This window comes from Anas acuta, chromosome 4 (assembly GCF_963932015.1).
Source record: "Anas acuta chromosome 4, bAnaAcu1.1, whole genome shotgun sequence".
Lineage (NCBI taxonomy): Eukaryota > Metazoa > Chordata > Aves > Anseriformes > Anatidae > Anas > Anas acuta.
The window spans coordinates 72,348,546-72,367,616 of NC_088982.1; the positions used below are offsets into that span (position 1 = coordinate 72,348,546).

At 39.8% G+C, this 19,071-nt stretch overlaps 1 protein-coding gene across 4 annotated transcripts in view; it reads left to right on the plus strand.

Annotated features, from left to right (window-relative positions):
- Nucleotides 1-19,071, plus strand: part of EGF (epidermal growth factor) — a 68,810-nt gene that overhangs the window by 43,326 nt on the left and 6,413 nt on the right. For all 4 annotated transcript variants that reach the window (XM_068681972.1, XM_068681968.1, XM_068681971.1 and 1 more), the window contains 9 exons: nt 2,950-3,117; nt 3,868-4,017; nt 5,079-5,228; nt 5,797-5,913; nt 6,916-7,041; nt 8,916-9,035; nt 10,951-11,101; nt 13,448-13,612; nt 17,138-17,240. In XM_068681972.1, coding sequence (XP_068538073.1) covers nt 2,950-3,117; nt 3,868-4,017; nt 5,079-5,228; nt 5,797-5,913; nt 6,916-7,041; nt 8,916-9,035; nt 10,951-11,101; nt 13,448-13,612; nt 17,138-17,240 — 1,250 coding nt within the window. The remainder of the gene's footprint in view (nt 1-2,949; nt 3,118-3,867; nt 4,018-5,078; nt 5,229-5,796; nt 5,914-6,915; nt 7,042-8,915; nt 9,036-10,950; nt 11,102-13,447; nt 13,613-17,137; nt 17,241-19,071) is intronic.

Consider the following 19,071-nt stretch of genomic DNA (forward strand, 5'->3'; position numbering starts at 1 on the left):
CCTGTGTGTGTGCTAATGTGAATTACCCATCACTGGCTGTGCTTGCAACCCTGTGCTAAGGTTAATGGCATCACTTTATTTTCCATTCTGTCACCCAGATGACTTTTGCATATTCATTTTAGGAAAAGAACACCTTTCTAACACTCTCTGCTTTTACAAATCAGCCACTTAGCATTATACAGAGATTTCCTCTGCCTTCACCAGAGAAGTAAAAAGAAGGAAAAAATTAAAAACGTGTTTTGCTTGTTCCATGCATGACTGCCTAGTTTAATTCAGTTTTTGCAGTGTTTATTATGCCAGTAAGTTATATTGACGTAAACTGGAAGAGAATTGATCTTGGCCGTTAAGGTCCTTGAGCAAAGAACCTGCATCTGCACAGGGCTGAACACTGGAACGATTCTAAATACACAATAGGCATTGAATGGAAAAGTGATTTGTGCAATATGCTGGTAGTTGTTCTTGCTGAGATTGCTATTGTTTGACACGTAATTGTGTTTTTCTGGAGCAAGAAAACAGAAGTATTAGCAATGAAGAACTGATGTTGTATCGTGTTTAAAGTAAAACATGTTTAAGGATCTCATTCATAGTAAATTAATTTCTGGAGAGGTTAATTCCTTTTTGTGTCTGACATCTCTTTGGGGACCAGACTTGTTTTGTAGGTGTGCATACAAAACATGGGCAGAATGAGGACTCTTGGCTCAATATCATGACTGGCATGGGTAGAGACTTCACAGTTCCTGTTAAGCTGATGCTGTTCTAGGCTCTGCTTTGTGAAGGACTGTGTTCATCTCCCAAGCCAGATGCCCCCTCACTTGTTTGGAGGTGTGCAGAGTGAGATTTTGGAGGGATTATGGAGTATTCTGCAGTCCATAAGACATTGAGAGCCCTGAGCAGTGACTTGACACACTCCTCTTCCGCTGCTGCACATGCTCTGGTGTACACTCTGCCTTGCAGCTGACCTGTGAGGAGGACCTGGGAGCCTGCTGAATGTTTCACTTTGTTTAGGAATAGGACAGTGTCTTATGGGGAGAGAACAGAGAAGGAGAGCTAGGAGCGCTGGAGAACCACAGGGTATGGGAAAGGTGTAGGTTTTGGACAGTGATACATGGATGACTGGAGGTAGGAGAAAAGGACATCGATGCCTGGATGGAAAGGAGTGAAAGAGAAGAAGTGAAAACCAGCAGGGGAGTGAGTTTAGAGAGGCTTGAGACTTGATACCCTGAAGTTATGCTAAAGTTGTTAGTGAGACCAGAATTCAGCTTCTGTTCTCTGACAGCTTTACGCTGGAAGAAGGGAAAGCAGCATCTGTTCATACACACACTGCTCTAGCACGAATTTTACTACACCAGCTCCCTCTAGTGCCCCTGTACTGAGAATTCATTCAGTATAACTGCATGCAAAAGAAGATTAGTTCTGTTCTTCTCCTAACCCCATTTTTAGCTATAAGTAAAACAGCTTGTAAGCACTCGTCCAAGGCATTAAACAACACAACCATTCTTTTTATTTATGTAATGGCTCGGGTTTGCATTGTTTTGGAAAGATTTCTGCTTGCATGTGACTATTAACTCTCCTGTTCCTTCTATTCCATTAATGACATTGCACTTTTTTTTTTTTTTTTTTTTTTTTTTTTAATCCTTAATATATTTATAAGTGGAGAGTTTAAGGAATTCCTGGTCAAAATGGGGTGTTTTTTGTTGGTAGTGCAAGCTATAGATCCTCTGAATGTGAATGAATATTTGGACGGGCACAATGTGTAGATCTTGGATTAGTTGCTCAAATTTAATGAAATGAAGAGCTAAGAACCGTGACCAGTAACCAAGCACAGTTCAGTGGAGGTGGTGAAGTGCTAGCAGAATAAAAATATGCTCTTAAACTTAATACTTAAGAACATTTAAATAATGTCTTAGAACTTTTCTTATGTAGGATTGTGGTATTTTATCTCCTTTGTGGTTTATTTAAAATATACCAACACATACCATTTCTCCAAGGTTCTAATTTATCAATTTAATTTGTTTTGTTTATTAGCTCTGTTTTTTTTTTTTTTTTTTTTTTTTTTCGTTTGTTTGTTTGTTTTGTTTTGTTTTTGTCTTTCTAAAAACTAATACCTTTTAGGGTCTCACATTCATTACTGAGGTTAAATATCATCTAGTTGACACCTATATCCAAATATAAAAGCACTAAGCATACCATCTACATCCAAATATAAAAGCACTAAGCATACCATCATGTGTCTAAAAGACATCTGTAGATTTCTAGTGCAGATAATGTTAGGTTACCAAAGAAAAATTGCTGTACTCTGTACTTGGGGCCTAAACAGGTGTCTGGATTCCCTTAGTAATTCATGAAAAGTAAAGAAGCTTCCCAGATGATCTGTTGCATCCTGTGATTTGTATCAGCTGCTGCTGTTAGCTAGCTGACAGTGGCTAACAAGTCACAGCCTACTGCTGCTAGTGGGCTGAAGTAAGGAAAATGAATTTCCGTCTTGAATTTTGCTCTGTGATGAATTGGCTAGTGAACGTGCATGGTTATGTGTACGTGTGGACCTCTGTCTTGCCCTTGCGCGTGCTCTTGGCACTTGCAGAGAAGGCATACTGGCATACTGTCTACCTGAAAGCTGGGCCACTTGTTGGCAGAAGAGGGAGGCACTCCACTTCTGAAAGAACATCCCCAATGCTACTTCAAGAAATTATGTCTGAAATAGAAGCATGCTGTGGGTTTGGTTTGGTTGGAGGTCACCAGCAGTCTAGAGAATGGACTGAGCCAGGCAGGTATTGCAATCTCCTCTGCTAAGAGTAATGCCCATGGTCCTTCATTCATGGATGCTTATTCCTCCCCATGAGACATCAAAGTAGAGAAGCCGCTGTGATAGAAGTAGATACTGATTTTATTTACGTGGTTTCTTACGTGTGTTCTACAGATGTGGAAATGAAGAATCTTATTTCTTTGTAGGCCGCCCCTTTGATGTAGCAGTGTTTGAGGATCACCTTTGGTTTTCTGACTGGGCTAGGCCATCACTAATGAGAGTGGACAAGAAGACCGGCCAAAACAGGGTACGTCTTCGAGGCAGCATGCTGAGACCCTCATCAATGGTTGTAGTTCATCCTTTGGCGAAACCAGGTATACTGCAAAAATTAAGCAGTCATTCCCTTCCAGCCTCCTCTTGTTCACTGATGTCAATAGAATAGATGTTCTCTTGTCCTTGGGAAGACAATAATTTTTTAGAAAGTGGTTCTTTAAAGGCTTCACGTAGCTCTGCCAGCATTCACTGAAAGCCTCACCTGGGCATAAGTCCAGGAATACAAAAAGATTTTGTGTATTTATAATCACACTCAAGAATATACACTGACCAATTTCCACAGGCCTACCACAGTCTTGTAATTCCTATTTATCCTACTTTACTAGCACCCATCTAATGCATGAATAATAACAAATGACATAGGGAAAGATTTTTGTAAGATACATTAATTTGGGCCAAATTATTTGATTTTCCGTTGGGAACAATCTCCCTGTAAGCAGAAAAACAAGTAATTCAATAGACCATGACAGAGAGAAGGTAATCATGGGCTCCCTATGTCCTTGTAATGTTCTTTCAGGGAATGCTAGGATTCTAAAAATTAAAGGAAGGATAAATAAGGAAATTAAAAAAAAAAAAAAAAAGTGATACATTTATTAGATGAAGGGTATGCAAATCTGCTTTCCTGACAGAGGGTAGGTTATAACATTTATACCTTACTATACACATCTATTTTTAATTAAAAAACAAATAAACTAGAAAACTTCTAGTTTTTGTCAGTCCTTATTATTTTTCCAAATGCTCCAACTTGACTTAAGAATCCATTTGTTAAATTTCCTGTTTTTCTGTGCTAGGGACAAATCCTTGCCTTTATCAGAATGGAGGCTGTGATCAGATCTGTGAAAACAATTTTGGAGTTGTCCATTGCATGTGCCATCCAGGATTTGTGAAAACTCAAGATGGAAAAACCTGTCGTGCACTGGATGCTTCCAACACAACAGCAGGTACAACCCTCCACTTCCAGACAAAGGTCCCTTTAAGGACCCTGGCAGATAACACTGAAAAATATTCACCTTGTTCTACAAAATGAATGAGAGCTTCTCTGAAGAATTATAATATTATGTATTTTCCTTTACAGTCATTAGTTTCACACTGCTGCTTACCTTCTTTTTCTTTCCCTCCTTTCTTTTTTTCCTTTTTTTTTTTTTTTTTCATCTCGAGGCTGAATAGTTCAAGCTCTTTGACATAACTTTCCTATGCATAGATAGTGTCACTTTCATATCCTTGATTAGGATGTCGTAATTAGAACAATGTCTGACTTTTACAAGAAACTTCACAAGCTCCACTAGTAAAACAGACAGCTAATTAATATGATATGGCTCAGGTGTACATCACTTGAGTTTGTTTGGATGTACATACTACAGGAAGAAGAGCAGAGCATTTGATGAAGTGATAAAGCTTGTGTGAGGGTAGAAATTGCTTTACTCTTCCTATGTAGATCTGTCGGAATGAACCACCCCTTCCAACTCTGTCTTTGTACTTCTGTGTTTTTGAACCACAGCCCTGGGCTCACAACTGGCAGCTCTGCTTCTGCTGTCCACCTCTGTCTCCTTCCTGTTGCCAACAGCTGATGCACTGGTTGTTGTCTGAACGTGCCGCTCCTTCCTGAGGGACTATTGCATCCAAGATGCTTATTCATGAATGCTTTAGTGTGTTCACCAGAAGCAAATAGAACAAATCTCCTGTAAGAAGCACTGGCGTGTTGTTCTGGGGCAATACCATGTAGTCTGACTATTTCGTTTTTCCCTTGACACTGTCAGTGAGAGAGATGCCTGCAGGGCTGACATGAGTTGCCTTCCTTTTCCTTTGCATTTGAGAAAACCCACCCATGAGTGTTTTCAGGAATAATTTGAAGCCAGAAACAGGCTAGTCTGGGAGGAAACTTTTTTATTTTAAAATGAAACCACTGTGATTACTGGAAAGTAGATCATAGAGTCACTGAAAATCAAAATGTTCGTTCAGTAGATTTAAATAGTCTGTGTCTTCTTTTTCTTGTCTTTTTTAGGAAGTATCTCTGTGCAGAAGGAGGCAGGGCCAGTGCCAACACCAGAGACCCTGCTCCAGAACACACAAGGCAATGCAATTTTCAAGGATATTGACAGTGGGGAAAAAAAGAAAACCAACATTTTGTTGATGGCTGAAATCATGATATCAGGTAGAGTCTGATGATTTCCTTCCTTCAAAAAGAAATCGTAGGTCTCAAAGGAAGAAAGGCTCAATGTCAAGACTGATGGCAATCATTTTAATCCTCTTACAACTGTGGTCTATGCAGTTGTGCCAGGTAGAACTGTGTTTGTTTGTTCCTGTGTTGCTTTGCTTTGTCAACAAAACTTGTTATTATTATCCAGGTCTAAAGAACAAACATTTCTATCCTATAAAAACATGTGAAAGTCTCTCCTTTACAAGTATATTAAATTCCTCTGAAAAAAAAATATGCAATAAACCCTTTTGAATTCTACATATGTTCAATGACACTAGCTCATAAAATTGTACAATAGGTTTTGCATACAATATTCAGAAATCTCAATACTAAATGACACTTCAACTCCGTCTATCCAGACAAAGACAACAGCCTGATGATTGTAGTGGTTTGTCATCATTAACCCTGGAGAGTTATACTTCAAACTAAGACCCTATGCTCTGTTTTTCTAATTGATTTTTTTTTTTTTAATATAGTACCTTCTTTGCTCTGTACAAATACATTTTTTATCTTTCTGATATAGATCAAGATGACTGCACTGCACTAGAATGTGATGTCAACGCACAGTGTGTTTTGCTAGAAGATGGTGCTGTGTGCCAGTGTTTGAAAGGATTTACCAGGAAGGGCAAATCATGCTATGGTAATGAAAAACATAAATAAAACCTTCAGGGAAAATGTAAAAGTGGGAAGAGAAAGAAAATCTATCTTTTTTTTTCACATTGGCAGCTCTGCTTCATGAGCCGTCACAGAAAGGTCAACAGGATTGCTTGTTTTGAAAGGGATGATGAGCAGAGAGCATGTGAGATGAAATCACTGATTATCACATGGCTTATTTTCCCTTGAGTCATAAGCATTAATCTTATTAATATTAATGAGCAATAATGGGATAATAGAAATAAAAGCATAAAGTATTTATTTGTAAAAATTGTCTTATTATAAATGCTCAGTCCATAGACCTGATAGTTGATACACATGTATAATTTAGAAGTACTAGGGAATCTTTTAAAAGTTAGTACTCCTGCTGTAATAATTATATAAAAGGGCTGCCCTTTTTTTTTTTTTTTTTTTTTTTTTTTACTAGCACTTGGAAGAGACTTTAACAATCAGACAGCCCTTTGCTTGGAGTGGTCTTTAAAATAACTTTTTGTTAACATAACATTTACATATGGTGTAAATGGAAATGCTTTGTTCTCTAATAGTAATGACCAAGAGAGAAACGCATGAGAAAGAACAATTTACCCTACAGTGGCTAAGCATCAAGACTCACAGGAGTATATGTTGTCATGGAAAGGGGGTTAAAAAAGGAAGGTGGAAGGTGGAATTGGTGTAAATTTTATTTTCCGTGAGCTGTGGTACTTTTTTTTTTTCTTTTTCCTTTTTTTTTTTTTTTAAACTCCTATTCTTGCTCAGTATGAAATATGTCTCTGAGTAGGGTTTAAGATGAGAAGGATGTAAGACTGATTTTGAATAGCATAGTTCCCTTCAAACAGGGGGTACTTCTAATTCTAGGTGTTTTTTGTTGTTGTTTTCTGGTTTATTTCTAGTGATTTTTTAAATTATTATTATTATTATTTTAGAACCCAAATAACTTTTGTTTCTTTTTAGTGATTTGTCTGATGGTTTCATGTGTCCCTTCTCACAGATATTGATGAGTGTGCTGCGAATACGGACCGCTGCAATCGAAACGTGTCAGGCTGTATCAATACAGAAGGGGGCTACGTCTGCAAATGCCTGGAGGGCTACACAGGAGACGGGCTCCATTGCTACGGTATGGGAGTGTGTAAGGGCTGTGCTGCCTCTGGGAGGCTGTGGCAGGAGGAATGAACAAGAAACACAGCTCATGATTTGGGGTAGATCTGCATCAAGCCGTGGAGCTGACTCGTGTCCATGATGATCTGTTCTGTCTCTTTTTGAAATATTGGTAAGGGCAGGGATCCTAACAGTGGCTCCCCCAGACAGCTGACATTTAGCATTTCTTTCTTTTTGATCCTCTCCTTCCTGTCTGAAGTGTGGCAACCTCAGCAACTGATCAATATTCCAAGCCTCTATTTGTCAGTGGATACTTTCTCTCCATGTTTGCCCTCTTTTTAGTAGCTACAGCAGGAGAGAGAGGATGAGTGAAGAGGAGGAGGGAAATGGAGGTGAACCAGTAGAGCTTTATTGGAAATCGTTGCCATGAATATAAACGAAAGCAGGTATTGAGTGTGTCATAATACTCATCAAATAATTACAGGTTGGTTTAATAGGCATGAGGTTCAGGGTGTTGACACTTACAGCTTGAGTACATTTAGAGTCTTGTTAATAATTCGACCTGCTGATTCTCCCATCCAGCTCTAATGCCAGGTCTTCAGTTCATTCCCTATGTTTCTTATTTTTTAATCCGCTTTAGCAGCAAATGTGAAGGAACAGGAATCTTTTTTTTTCCTCCAATATTTGAGTAGCACGGTATGTTCAGAGCTTTGTAAGAGTCTTGACTTCTCTTTTGTCCTTTTCTTTTTTTCTTTCTCCTTTATAGCCCAATTCAAAGCCTGTAAAATTTGACCCAATTCTTACATAGTCTTTGCTGGACTTTGGTTCTTCGATGCAGACAAGAATGACTGAAAAATTAAGTCCAATATTATTATGGGCACAATGTTGGAAGTGTCAAAGACAGGGGGTTTGAGGAAGTGTTCTGCCTCCAGAGGTCAGAGACAAGTCTTTGGGGATGTTCAGGAGTGCAGACAGAAGTGACAACCTCCTATTGCTGTCCCAACCACCTACAAGGCATGTCCCCAGGCAGCTGTGGGCTCTCACTGTCTGTGGTTTATAGATGATCAACTAGAATGATTGTGGTACCTACCACTGTTACTGAAAACCAATCCATTATCTTTAACTCCGGGATATGGTCAGATATGTTTTAACAGCATTTTAGGAATGATGAGATTTGACTGTGATGTAAACAAAACTGAAACTATTTTTGCATTTGGTGAATTGGAATGTGCTGTAAAAAAACAAAAACTGATGTGTAAGGGTTTTTTTACTTCAGTTTTAGATGCCTGCTTGCATGAACAGTGTCTATAAATTTATTGGTATATCCAGAGATGGCACAGGATGAACTCATTTTGTGTTTCATCATTTTTTATTTTATTTTATTTTTTTATTTTTTGGAATATACTTCAACAGTTTTGTTCCTCTGGTTTTACTTTTAAAAGTGCTTTGAATTTTCTGTGCTGTTTTAAGCTGGATCCTAAAACCCTCCTGTTCTCTTAATGCAAGAATGCCAACTGACTGTACTCTAGTACACATCCAGGGTGCATACCGTGACTAGAAATGTCAGGAGAATGCAGAAGATTCACAAGTGAATCTTCTCTTCAACTCCTCTGTACCCATTATATTTCATGGGGTGGCTTCTCCTTGCCCTCTCCCTACAGACAGCTTCTGCAGCAGTGCAGTGTGCTCTGAGAGGCTTGGTAGGCTGTGATCACTTGGTGTAGAAAGCATGCTGGTTACTCTTCTGTTACAACTTCTACCAAATTTGCAGAGGGAAAGTCTTTGGCATTTTTCCCCTCTGCCAGGAGGCTGCAATGCTGCTGCTGCTGCCACCCTTTTAAGCGATGCTCTGAGGTGTTTCGTTCTTCTAACTGCAGACTGTTTGGGTGACAGATATTGATGAGTGCAAGATGGGAACCCACACCTGTGGAGAGAACAGAACCTGCACAAATACAGAAGGAAACTTCACTTGCTCCTGTGCTAATGGCGCTTCTGGAACTACCACGGGCTGTGGTGAGTAAATGGAGTGAGCAATTAAAATAAAGTGGATCTTAGCTAAGATCTGTGCTCTCAGCTGAATTGTTATACTGGGAAATGAAAGAGAGACCACGTAGTGACATACTGGGCAGCTTGTGAATGAATTCAACATTACCTTAGGAGGTTGTTTTCCAAGCAGCTGTTCTGAGCTGGGTTAATGAGACTGGATCTGAGTTTAGTTTGGAAATGTCTACGTTAAGTTTCAGTGCTAATTTATACAGTCTAAATGTAGTGACTCATCTATCTAATGGCCTTTAAAATCAAGAGCAGAAGTAAATGCTCCTTGGAGATAATGTTTTGGCGCTGATTTCAGGCTGTGTCATTCTTCAAACTTGGACCACACATAATTTAAGTCCCATTTCATTCCTCAGAATAAGCTAGTCCTCAGATCCATCCAGTAGCTAATTTTGCAGAGTGTCTCTGAAATGCTTCAGAAAATCTGGTTGCTAATACAATGAAGGGAGCAGCTGAAGCTTCAGTACTCATAATATCTGACCCCTGTTTCAGTGCCTCACTGTGACAGCAGCGTTCTCTGAAAATTCGGAGCCGTGACACATCATCTTCCTCTGTGTCAGCCCTCGTCATCAGGGTGAATTTTACTCCAGATCAAGTGACTGTCTGATGACAGAAGGACACTGTATGATTGTCACAGATATTTTTCTGCAGAAAAACAGAGGGAAATTATGGCTTTTTAAAGTAGGACATCTATCAGGATCCTCACCCTCCTTCTCAGTCATTTAAGCTTTCAGTAGTTTCAAGTGTCACTCAGGAAATTATGATTTTAAATGATGTATGACTTGGAAGTAATGCCTTATAGATCCCTCAGCTGTAAATATGATCCCAGACATCTTTGTGTGTGCTAGCGCACTGTTTTAGTTCTTTGCCTGGTAAGCTCTTTTAGCAGTCTGAAATTTTCCTTGCAGAATGCAGAACACCCAGGCTTCACTGAAATCACTCAGTCCTTTCCAGTTTGGGCTCTTTGCCCTGACAGTTCTCCTGCAAATGACATTTTAAAAAACAAATGTCATTAAAGGTCATGTTGCAATAAAACTGGTGTGAGTCATAAAACTGATCCCATAAATGTGTGGGAGCGATTAGGTTTATTGCTGCTAAGCCACACTGCGAGAAATTCTTTGCCATGTAGATGCTGGGTTCTGGCCTGCCGATTCGGTAGGCAAAAAAGTGCTCCTGCTCTATAAAGGCATCTCTGCAATGCAGGTCATGTTGTGCAGAGATATCAGGGCTACCTGTAAAACTAGCTTGTTTGGATGTTTTTGTAGGCGACGGTGTGTACAATTCAGAGCAGGCTTCACAGAAGCCTTTGAGGAATTGGGTCAGTGGAGTGCTCTGGTTGCCCATGAAGCTGTTACCTGTACCTTGAAACAAGCTAGCTCAAAAATGTGGTCTGCACTCATGCACAGGTGCAGTCAGCTGGGTGGTAGAAGAATAGAAACATCTGTGCAAAAATGTCCGTTTGCATGTGAAAATTTTTCAGGCCAGGATCCAGATGCATGAAGTGCAGTCACCCTTCACCTGTGCATCTGACTCTGACACCTTGTGAATGGTAGAGAGTTACTGTACCCTAAAATTGCTTATGTTGCAGAAATTATTCAATTATAAGCAACTAGACAGACAATATAGTTTCATTTTCCAGAGCTGTACTCACACATCTAAATAAACTGAACACAGTTAACCTCTGTGTTTCTCACTGTGTATCTAGAATCAACCACATTTACTATTTTAATCTAAAAACCCGTGTACTGAAATTTGATAAAAAAAATTAGAAATTCTTACCTACTTTCCTATCTTGGACTGCTGGAACTCTTTCATAAGATCACATTGCCAATGCAGCAAACAGGTTGAGACGTCCTTGTGAAATCCTGTGTTTCAGAATCCACTTTGTCCCCTACTGCTGTCAGCAGTGAATACTCTACACACCCTGTGCAAGGTGATTCCATGGGATGCCCTCCTTCCTATGATTCATACTGCCTCCATGGCGGAGTGTGCAATTATGTTTCTGACCTACAAGACTATGCCTGCAAGTAAGTACAGAATTTTATATTGTCTGTGCTGATGAATGGTGTCCTTAGGGCACAGTTGAATGGAAGCAATGAAGTACTTGTCCATAAATTTTCCGTTCATCACCCCCTGCTGGTAATTATCATTAGACGTTGGTGTTTTCTGTAAGCGATCACTCCATTCACACCCAATGCAATTGATAGTAAGATTGGATTTGTTTCCTGAGCACTTGATTCTTTGCTTTGGAAATGGGAGGTAAATTGTTAAATTACTTAGGGCTCATAGCATTATAGGTTCCTGCTCTCTCTCTCTCTCCTGTATGCATCATGCTAACTTACTCCTCCCTGTTGACCTTGCTACTCATTTATATGCTCATTTATATATATTATATTATTATTTATGTGTCACCTGCTGAAGCACTCAGTGGGGTGGAAGAGGACACCTCTGTCCTGTCTTTTCTGTCTGGGAGCAGGAAGGTGAAATCTGGTGTTAGCATTTTCCCTTACAGTTTGAAGAGTCTTCCTCCCTGGCAGAAAGTGCATAATACTGATGGTCCTCTTGAAAGCTTGGAGAATGGCAATTAGATCTGAAAAAGATTTCCTTCCTCCTGAGGATGTTTTGTGAAGCCTAATTCCCTGATCCTTGAATGTAGTTACTGATAGAAGCAAAGAAAATTTTATGTTTCCGAAAATCAGCCTTCGGCTGGTCAATGTCACAGCCTGAAGCCATGGGGTAATCATTTCTTCAAAGCCACTGTTGCTGGAATTTAACTGATTATATCTCAATATTTGTTACACATTTCTTCAAAATCCAGCATAAGCACTGTGTTTACAGTGGGACAAATCCAGTGGCTGCCCCCTTCCCTGGGGTCTCACCGGGTATGTGAGGACCTGTGTAGGGGACTTTCTGTTCTAGGAAAACCTTCCTTGGTGGCTCTTGTGTGAGGAGAGTGAGCTTGGTGGGGAGACGAGAAGTCCTTCCTCACAATTCCCCCAGACCCACCTTGTTCCAGGCCATTCCTGCAAGCATCATCAAATCTGAGGCTTGTATTTAATTTATTATTATTGTTATTATTTATTAATGCGAGTGGTTTCCCCTGCCCACAGACCTCTGTACCCACAGGGATAAGTGGCGAGCATATTTTCATGTGCATGCAAAGTAGATGCTTTGTGCTGTGGACTTGCTAAGATCAACACAGCCATTGTAGGAGGTCGTATGGCTTATGTTTATTTCTGGCATGTGTTATGCTTTTTTTAGAATAAAGAATAAAGTCATTAAAAGCTATTTTTTTTTCCTCACGGAGTTCCTCATACTGAAACTGCAGAGTCTACCACTGCAGAACTTTTAAATTAGAGTCTATCCATGTTTTCTAAATTTTGTTAAGTGTTAGTCCATAATAAGAACCCAAATTTCCATCTTTTTCAGTACTGGAAGTGGAAGCTGTTAAATAAATTAAAGCCTAACCTTGCTTAGCTGTGATCTGCCGGAGAGATTTGTGTTGAACTATCTGATTCCTCACGGTGTGCACTAGATGGCAGCATTCATTCGTGTAGGCTGTGATATATTAAAATAGCAGAAGGGAAGTCATGGCAAAACTTTGTTTTTCACACATTTTCACACATTGCCAAGTGTATTAATTAATCAATAGTTTTATGTGGTTTTGCTTGTTTTTTTTTTTTTTTTTTTTTTTTTTTTGTTTGTTTATTTTTCACTTTATAGTTGTTTTGATACATGGGTTTCATGCCCTGAAGTTATATTTTAGTGTTGGATTTTTACAGTGTTGAGAAGAAAAAAAAAAAAAAAACAACAAAAAAAACCTGAGAGAAGTAACTTGTAATAAAACTAAATTTTGAAGATACTTCTAACCCATACAAGTTATAAAAACACCTTTGTTCCTCTTAGTAAGGATTCAGATTAAAATTTGTTTCCCTTAACCAAATCACTCTCAAAAAGTTGATAAATTGTATTTTGTCTCATTCAAAGAAACGGGAACCTTGCTGCTGGGAAGGGTTAAATAGAAAATCTGATGGAAATAGTCTGTGGATTTGTTCTTTTTTTTCTTTTTTTTTTCTTCCTTTTTTTTTTTTTTTTTTAATGCTTTATCTACTGATATCTGGGAAGTATAATCTCACTGTATAATTCTGTAGAGTGCTTCAATAGATTTACATTTACAAAGCATTTAATAGTGAATTTTACAGGATTTGGCAGACATTCCTTGAATGCCATTTTGTCTTTACCCCCAGACAAATTTAACGAGAGATTTCCATAGGGGTTGCCAATGACAAATCAATACTCAAGGTGACTGAGGCGATGATTTGGGTTGTTTTCTCTGCTGCCAGTTACAAAGTGTCTGTGCTTCCTTTTGGCAGCTGTGTGACGGGCTACGTAGGGGAGCGGTGCCAGTTCAGCGACCTGGAGTGGTGGGAGCAGCAGCACGCCGAGAGGGTGAAGGTGCGGAACATCACCATCGCCGTGTGCGTAGCAGTGCTGGTCCTGCTGCTCCTGCTGGGGACCCTGGCCGCCTACTGCTCCAGGTACTGCTCCCAAACACGTGCTGGGAACGCGTGGCAGAGGAACCGAGGTGCTGTCACAGGTGGCTCATGGAGGAGAACATTTGCTGTCCCTCAGCCGGTGGAAATCACCATCACATCCTTGCTCCTCTTTTGCTTTTCTGTAATAGGGTCTGTGAATAATTCACAAATTTTCTGGCTTGTCCCTTCCCTGCAGTACTCACACGGATTTTTACCATGACATGTGCCTGAGGAGAAGAATAGACCTGATTAGGTTTGAAGAGGAGCCGTAATTTGTATTGATGAGAGAGTTAAAGAGCATGCTATTTACTTAGCTTCCCTTAAGAGAGCTAGATGTCTGAAACTGTTGTGGTAAAGCTTTCCTCTTCTCTGCTAGCTATTATCATCAGTTTTGTTTTACAACCCTTTCAGAGTAGAACTGCACCTGAATGTTTCCTTGCAAGGGAGAAAAGCAGAGCGTTACCCTTCCAGTAGCACACTTCTACATGCACAGTGATGTCTGCAGCAATGAATGTGAAAGCAGTTTTCCTGGTAGTAGAAAGTAAAATCAGGGATGTGAGTGTAAGGCACATCTGTTGTAAGAGTACTCCCTGGCATTTTCCATGGCTGTAATGAATTGTGCAGGTTTGGGATTCTTCTCATGGCAAAAAGAATGCCCGTAGTCACTATTTAAGAACCCAGCCTGATGTGAAATTAAATGTTGTTGATGTCCCTTGGACTGGAAAGTATTCAGCATTTAATAAGTTAGTCTTTTGGCCATGACCTTGGCAGACAACTGTTCCCAGAGGCTCTTGTTTAAATGTATATTTTTATTTAGCAAGTAACAAAGTAAACAAACAAAAAGCCAGAGAGCAGCCAAATTTACAGTTTCCCGCTGCATGCCTACCTGCCTTCCATATGCAGAGGTTTTGGTTGTGGTTTAGACTAGTTTTAACATTAGAATCTCCTAGGCATAAAACATTAAGCTGAAAAAGAAGTTAGCTATGAAAGCTAATACTTTCCACTCTTATTTAATGGGTCCTAGCATATTTAGCCCATAAAAGTAGATAAGCTGTTACTTTTCTGGTTTTCTACTAGCTAATGGTAGAGCTCAAGAGTTAAAGCTAAGTGCAAGCTGGTTTGTTCTCATGACCCAGGATTCAGAAGCTAATCACTGGAATGATATATGTGGAATAGACAGATCATGAGACTCTTGTGTTTCCCATATTTGTCTTTTGAACTGCCATGGAAAATAGCCACAGTATGTCGGGTTTTAAGGTGTGAAGATATTCATTCTCTTCCCTTCCTCTCTCTTTTGTCATTTCTCCCTGATTTACTTTTCTTTCTTGCCAAATGCTTTTGATCAATATAACTATTTACCTCAACAACAAGTTTTCAATTACATGCTCGACTGCATTTGTACTGCAGCTATTACTCTCCTAACTAGATCAAAATGAAACCACTGATCTAAAATCCCTATTTAACCAGAGTCTGGAAACCAATATTTGGCTTGAAATCACTCTGCTGCTTTTCCCTCCCCATGATCTACTGTATTTTGAAATGTACCAATTAAGCCTATAACAATCCTGTTCCTTCCCCTGCAAGATGCAGGCTCCTATCTCCTTCTAACTGGAGGAAATGACGTTGGTGAGCTACACCTACCTATTCGAAAGCTGCATGAACTGGAGGCCAAGGGTACCAGAGTGTTGTGTTTGTTCAGTGGCTGTGGCCTGCTGAAGGGCATTGTGTTAATCTTCACGTCAGGTTTACACAGTCTGAATGTACAATATGCCACGTTTCCTTTCTTACTTGGGATGGAGGGAAGCAATTTCTCTTCCAACAACAAACAAAAAAAAAAAAACACAACACCCTGAACCACAGATTTAACACCCAGGAATTGGCTGAGGTCATGCAAAAATTAGCAGTAGAGCTGGGATTAGGATTGAGAAATTCTTGGCCTGTTGCCCGTGTTCAGTCAACCGGATTTCACTGCGGCCTCCCGCTTGTGCTCATGGAGACCCCTGTGCCCGCCGTGTCAACCTGGCATCTGCTGTTCTGCGTGCTCTGAAGTAAGCCCTGGAATTAGAGGGATCCTCTGGGGCAGGGCATCCTGCTGAGGACAGTGCCTATGTGCTGCATGGAGGGTTTTAACCATTGAGTAACGGGATGGAGTTGGGTTCTGTCAGCGCTCTCAACTGCAGTGCCGAGGGGGCAGACCCAGGTGAGGGTTAAAACACAACCAGCAGCCATGCTGCAGTGCCAGGAATGCCAAAATGGAGTAACTTAACCTTATGGCTCAGCATTCTGCTCTGGGGATTTATCCTCAGATCTGACACCTACCTGATTTTGTGTCATCAGTCCCAGTCTTATGCTCTGCTGGGAACCATGAGAATTTTTCTTTCTGGTTGAAGGCATAGGAAGGAGTGTGTTATAGAGATTCTGGGGAGAAAATCCATGGTGCAGGCAGGTCTTTCTTCTTTCTAACAGAAGCCAAATCTTGTTTCTGTTGGCTTTTCTTTAAGGGAATAAGATATGATAATTATGGCATGATATATATTCCCAGTTAGTGTATGACTGTGGCGCAGGAATAAAAGGAAAATTCCTATTTTCTTAGATAGGTGTCGATTGAATTTCATTTAAAATAGATCAAGTAAAAGGAAGTTATAACTTGACACTTCTGGAATTTGAAGAGTGAAACATTACTTTTGTTATCTGATGTCTAGGAGATGAATAATTGTGTGTGTGATGTCAGTAAAAATGTACTGATTTGAATCTCAAGAAGTGTAAATGAGCTCTTTTTCTTATGACTGTGTTTTCTGTGTAGGGGCCTAGATTGGATTTTAATACTGCCTTACAAGTGATCACTGTTTAACTTCAAAAATAACAGATTTTGAATTTATGGAACCAGCCACTTGGAGCTAACTATTCACAGCCTTTTTCCAATTCAAGATTGAACTCTGGCTTTATTTCCCCCTTGTTTGAGCTAATTGTGTTAGTCATGCATTTTTTTTTTCCAGGAAATATCTTAGTTCCAAGCTTTTTGAGGACTTCAATTTATTTATTTCATAGTATTTTCTAAAGTTGTCTTTTGTAAATGATGCAGCTGAATGCAAAAGTGATTTTATGATTGTGATTACCAAATGATGTACAAAAATACAGTCACATTTTTATTTCTGAGCTTCACCCACACTGTTCATTGTATTGGCTAAAACTTAAATCTTTGTAAGGGTAATGTATTGTAGAGTGAATAATATAAGAAAATAGAAGGGGTTATTTAAAATTAAAATTAATTATTTTCTTTTCCTAATGAATGACCCTTTACAAATGGCACATTAAAACAAGTATTCACTTCTTACTGACTTCTATTTCTGGCAAGCTGTTTGTTTTAACCACTGTGCTGTAATTAACACTAATACAGCCTTTCAGAGGAATGAAAGAAAAGAAAATGTATGTCCCCTCTGTAAATACCTACAGAATGAAGTGTGAAAAGAAGCAGCATCTGTTCCTCCTGAAGTGAAATAATTTGTTTCAGCTTTTGTTCTGTTGCAGAAGTCAAAACTTGTACAAGAAGAATCTCTACGCAGAAGCGATAAGAGATGCCAGCAGCCACACTGACAATGAGAACGTGACACTTACTTGCAACAAGTCTCGGGTAAGTATATTAATGTGGAGTGGAAAGGGAAGTAGGAAGGATCAAAGAACGTTAGGGATCCACTTGAGATTATCCATCAAATAATTCACATCTTAAATACATTAAATAAGTGCTAGAGTCATCAAGTGCTTTGCTGTGAACCCTAGTTCATCTTACCTCATTGTTATCCCTCAAAGTTCACAGCTGCCTGGATGTATTGCACCCATTAGCTGGTGTTATTGTTAGCTTTGAACACAACAGTTGGGGAGCTGTGTTCTAAATTAAGGAAATGGCAATGTGATGACATGGCATATCACAGAGTTATTTTCACAGGAAAGTGTGCCCTCTGCATAAAAGGTTTCTTGGAAGCCAAGTGCTGTGTGTGCTACCTGAGATGCCGAAGTTTATTTTTGGGGGTGGATGCAATTAAATGTCTTGGTATTAGAAGCTGCTGCCTTGTAAAGAGAACCTATCGGGATGTTATCAGGAAGTTTGGGAGGGAATTTAGAATACTAATTGTGCACTGGTGTAGGTAGAAGAGCCATCATGATCTGCTTGCTCTGGCCTGTTTCTATTGTCACTTTTGAATTAGAGATTTTGGCCCCACGAGGTCTTGATTTTCACTGGCATTAAAATGTCATTACGCTGCTTGGTGACTGCAGTTGGAACCTGAAGTCAGCAAAAAGGATGTAATCAGCATCTGTGGCTACTTCTGTGCCCAGACCGAAGCTGCTCTGTCAGAATGGCATGGCTTACCCTGAGATCGTCTGCACACTCACATCATGCAGCACTGAATAAGCTGCTGTAATGCAGGTGTCACCGTACATGTCTAGGTAGCATCACATAAGCTCTCCAAAATAAGCACAGTTATGTCAGTGGAACGGACTGCTGGAAAAGTCTATGCTTGCACAGGATTGGATTTAAACTCCCGTGATGCACCTACCATTTTACTGTGGTAACTGTACGCACATTTTTCTAGCATGGGTATTACTGCAAGGATTTAAAGCCTTTCACAACCAACCATAGCTGGAAGGGTACAAAAACCATGCAGAATAGTCAAGGTTGCAAAAGAATTTGGCTTTATACATTTACTTCAATGATAATGGATACTTTAGCTTTAAACCTAGATTTTATTCATCTATGGGTAAAGTTCAACTCTGCTCCAGATCTTTGGGTCCAGAAAGGGATGAATTTGCTCTGCTTGGGGGTGGCTGTTTGAGGGGTTGAATATCATGGAATATCCATAGTGCAAATTGAGCATTTTTAAATCAACCAGAAGAATGCCTCTCAGATGGTTTAGATTGAATATCTGGCAGGATTTGTGAGTGGGTAGCTGCTGAAACACACTATTAGACATGTGCAGGGAGTACTGAATTGACTTGACCCCAGTTATAACATGAAATAGTTCCACTGATGGTCTGCCACATGGTCTTGTGGACCTTTTATTACTAGCTGCTGACCTGGCCAGCACTTGTTCCTCCAGATAGCAAGCAGCAAATGTGCTGAATCTTAGCGATGCCATCATTTGTTCACAGCAGAGGCAAAAACCATGGTTTGCAAAATATCTGTGGCTGGCAAAAATCGGAAACATTTGTTGGGACTGAGAACAGCTTGTTGCCTGGGAGCAGTGCTCTAGGAGGCCTGCAGCTCATCACTTCTGTCCCCGCCTGCTGGTGTCCCCACAGTTAATGCTAGTCGTTAATGACATTTTTGCTGAATATAGGACTAATTAGACAGCTAAGCAATGGACTGAGTCAACAAAAACAAATCCTACCTACTCATCTATTACACACTCGGGTTGAATTTCACCACGCATTCTTCTACTGGGAGACATCAAATACATTAATAAAGT